General features: G+C 39.0%; 1 protein-coding gene across 1 annotated transcript; it reads right to left on the bottom strand.

Moving 5' to 3' along the window:
* Window positions 1–2,191, bottom strand: LOC109183894 (aldehyde oxidase GLOX1-like). Its single transcript, XM_019333925.1, has 3 exons — window positions 1,758–2,191; window positions 1,516–1,673; window positions 1–1,427 (listed from the first exon to the last, which is right to left on the bottom strand). The coding sequence occupies exons 1-3, from the start codon at window positions 2,070–2,072 to the stop codon at window positions 269–271; spliced, it is 1,632 nt and encodes a 543-aa protein (XP_019189470.1). The 5' UTR covers window positions 2,073–2,191; the 3' UTR covers window positions 1–268.
* Window positions 2,192–3,624: the final 1,433 nt, after the last annotated feature.

The following is a 3,624-nucleotide window of genomic DNA, read 5'->3' as shown; positions in this document are numbered from 1 at the left end:
TTCTTATAGAAAATGTTGTACTGTATATATTATTATATGGTACTCTGTACAAGATTACAAAAATAAAAAAAAAATCAATGCCCATCGTCTTCTATTCTATAGGTTGGATTCCCCACTCTAAGGGACCCCCCACCCCTCACACCGTAGTTCGTCTGCACTATAAAAAGATACAAATCACGATAATTCAATGACTCAATCAGCATGTAAGGCTAATTGCACCCAAATACTGTCAACACTGAACAAGCGAGCCCGTATCTTCTATTCTGTTCTATTTAATATGCACCCACAATCCCTTGCTGGGTACGCCACGGTGCACAACAAAGATCAAGTAATAGCCTGGTGGTGCAAGCTTGCCAGAGGACGGCGCCACGGCGGAGATGGTATCCTTGGCCACAGAGGTGAGTCCCAAAATCAGCATCCTTTGGCCCTCAGAGTACCCGTGAGTGGTGAAAGGCGGCGGATACATGGTAACCTTAATACTAGACATGTCCGCCGCATCATCTAGCTTGAAATGGATATTGAAATTCTTTCCATAAACCAATTCCGTTTGGGAAAGCTTCTCCACGATCTGCGGCCGAAACTTTTGCAGTGCGGGGGCTAAGTACGGCGGCGAGAATTTCTCGACGCGCATGTCGGTTGGGTATTTGGCTTTCATATCGTAGGAATCGTGGGTGTTACTTCCCGCTACTAAGATCTTAGCGTCGGGCAAAACCGCAGAAGTGGAATGGTACATTCTGGCAATTTTTGTTGGTGTCAACTCAGTAAACCTTTCCCCTTTCGGTTTATCCGGGCTGTAAAGCACCGGAGTGAAATTTGGTTCCTCCGCCCCGTCCCAACCAGAGGTCCCGGTTTTCGCGCCATTAATTATGAGGACATTCCCATCGGGGAGAATCAACATATCTCCCATAACCCTCCCCGACGGCATCTCCTCAATTTCCCACTTGGCCCCTTCCTGATTCACAACAATCCTGCCGCAATCCTTTAACGCCGGCGGAAATTGCCTCGGCGGATGCTCCGTGACCTTGAAGGCTTCGTGTGTATTGCCGCCGCAAACCAAAACCTCCGCCTTCACAAAATCATTCGCTTTGGTGAGTTTGAGAGGAAGAAGCGCGGATTGCCCCGAGGCCGGGTAGTTCCGGGACCCCCCTGGCAGCTTAGGAAGCTCCCGAATCGTCTTTCCGGTTCTAGGGTTGAAAATAATGGAGCGATCGTTGGCGAAGAGGAAGACATTGCCGTCGGGGAGGAGGTACACAAATGGATACAAATTATTCTCCAGAAAGCCGTCGGTGGTTTCCTCGAGCAGCCGAAGCGGAAATTGTTTGTTCGGGAATTTAAGCTGATCTGGCGGGACAATTTCATAGTTGTGAGATTTTCTTCCTCCCACCACGATAAAATCACCATTTTCCAAGACTTGTTGAGAAGCATACCTGCCAGTTCAGTTCAACGTAGTAAATTAAATTAAATTAAATTAAATTAATTATTATAAGATCAGAATTTGAAAATAATAATGCTTACCATCTGTTTGCAGAAAGTCCAACATCTTCCTTGAAATCGCATAAATCGCAGGGTTCCAGGATTCTAATTCCTCGAAAACCTTTGTCGTAGCCTCCGGTGCTTATCAATTTTCCGGTGCTCGACAGCCCTCCCGACGAGCACCATGTATTCAGGCTCAACTAAACATACATGCATAAAAACAATATAATTAATTAATTAATGAAATAAATTGTACCCAGGCCAGGCCAGTATTATATATATACCTTGAGTGTCTTGACAACTTTAGCGGTGTCGAGATCATAGGTAACGCCATGAGCCCAGCAGTCTTCACGGCCCTTATCATCTTTTCTGCACCACTTAGGATTCTGCATCAGTGCGGAGCGACCAAGATTAATGGCGTCATACCAGACAACCCTGTTGTTTGTCATCAACTGCATGTGCATGGCGGAAACACCCACGTTTTCAGTTACAGTTTGCCAGCTCGAGGCTGAAGGATTCATCTCCAAATCTGGTTTCCCATAGGCGCTGCAAACAAACAATACAAGAACATAATAATAAGCTACTGTTATTGACGCCATTGGAGAAACACGATCTTTTATTTATATCTAGCTTCTCCAATGGACTAATTCTTTTTATTTATTTCTCGATGTTCGATGTTCGATGTTCGATGTTCGATGTTCGATGTTCGATGTTCGATGTTCGATGTTCGATGTTCGATGTTCTTCGTCCTGCCTACCTCTTCACATATATATACTTGCATTATTGCGCTACTCAGATTCAAATGCCTACAATTATGGATATCCACTATTATTATATACAAACAAACTACCTAGCTCTTGCCTCATGCCCATCAAATTTTATTTTCTCAGCTCTCCCCTCCCCTCCCCTCTTCTTTTTATTTTATTAAAATGTTAAGTTAATTAATTCATTGGACAATTTTACATAATGCAATCAAACATTAGAAAGGAAAATGCATGTTTTTGGAAATTAAAATAACTTATTTTTCAGAAGTCATTTTTCTTGCGTCAGAAGCCATTTTTCTATCGCTTTCTAAATGAACCCAAAGAAATTTATGATGCAATCCAGACTCTTATAGTTTATTTTGCTTTCAATTAGTTTATTTTGCTTAGTTTATGAACCAACGGACTTTCAATTAGTTTATTTTGCTTTAAATCCAGACTCTTATATTTCTGCTTTTGGTTTAGTTATTGTTGATGTAAAGGAATTGTCATCCAGTGTTCATGGTGTTAATTTCTCCTGTGTTAAGCGATCTGCGAATCGTGCTGCCCACATTGGTGCTCGGGAAGCCGTTTCTGAGTTAGGTTGAGGGGAATGGTTTGACATTCCACCTCATTTTCTTGTTGATTGTCTTAGCTTGCTTCTAATTTAATGAATTAAGTCCTTTAGCTCAAAAAAAAATAAAAAATTGGTCATGCAACAATAACACTAGGACTAAATGTGCATGTTCTAATAAATAAAAAAAAATAGACTAAAAATGGGCTGTCACCTATAAATTTAAGACAAAAATAGAATTAACTCTTAAAACTAATATCATATATAAATCTTCTTTCCTCATCCTCTCATTCTCCTTCTCTTCTCCTCCTCCTTCTTCTCCTTTTTTTTTTTAAAAAAAAAAAAAAAAGGTATTTTAATAAAAAGTTTAACATAAATTTGATCACTTTAGCCATTTTATCATGTCAAAAAATGCTAAAAAATTACATTATGTTCTTAATCCAAAATGCTAAACATTCGTGTTACGGTTAAAGCAACATTTTTGACTTGATATTTTGATTAAAAAAAAAAAAACATATCTCTTTTTTCAAAGCCTTATTATTATAAATGTTACTAAATTATTAAATAAAAAAAGAAATAATTAACTTAAGAGATAAGACTATCACAAAATGATATAGTAAATTATCTCTTTCCAATTCATAAAGAGATGTGAAATGCATGATTTACGTACTCACTTACTATACAATATGAAAATTTGAGCACACGTCTCTCTTTTTATTGAGGATTCCATGCTCCTTTGAAAGTAAAATTAGTAATGAAAGGTCTCACGTAATGAAATTAACTCTTAAAACTAATATCATATATAAAGAGTTAATTCCATTGAAGATCCCTTGTCTT

The sequence above is a fragment of the Ipomoea nil genome, unplaced genomic scaffold (genome assembly GCF_001879475.1).
Source record: "Ipomoea nil cultivar Tokyo-kokei standard unplaced genomic scaffold, Asagao_1.1 scaffold1212, whole genome shotgun sequence".
In the NCBI taxonomy this organism is placed as follows: domain Eukaryota; kingdom Viridiplantae; phylum Streptophyta; class Magnoliopsida; order Solanales; family Convolvulaceae; genus Ipomoea; species Ipomoea nil.
Note: the sequence above shows the minus strand (reverse complement) of the source record. Positions and strands in the feature narration are given on the sequence as shown.

Coding starts and splice junctions, on each gene's coding strand:
- LOC109183894 (XM_019333925.1), bottom strand. CDS start 2,072: ATGGCGTCAATAACAGTAGCTTATTATTATGTTCTTGTATTGTTTGTT. Junction 1,674..1,757: donor AAGTTGTCAAGACACTCAAG/GTATATATATAA, acceptor ATGTATGTTTAG/TTGAGCCTGAATACATGGTG. Junction 1,428..1,515: donor GGACTTTCTGCAAACAGATG/GTAAGCATTATT, acceptor CTGAACTGGCAG/GTATGCTTCTCAACAAGTCT.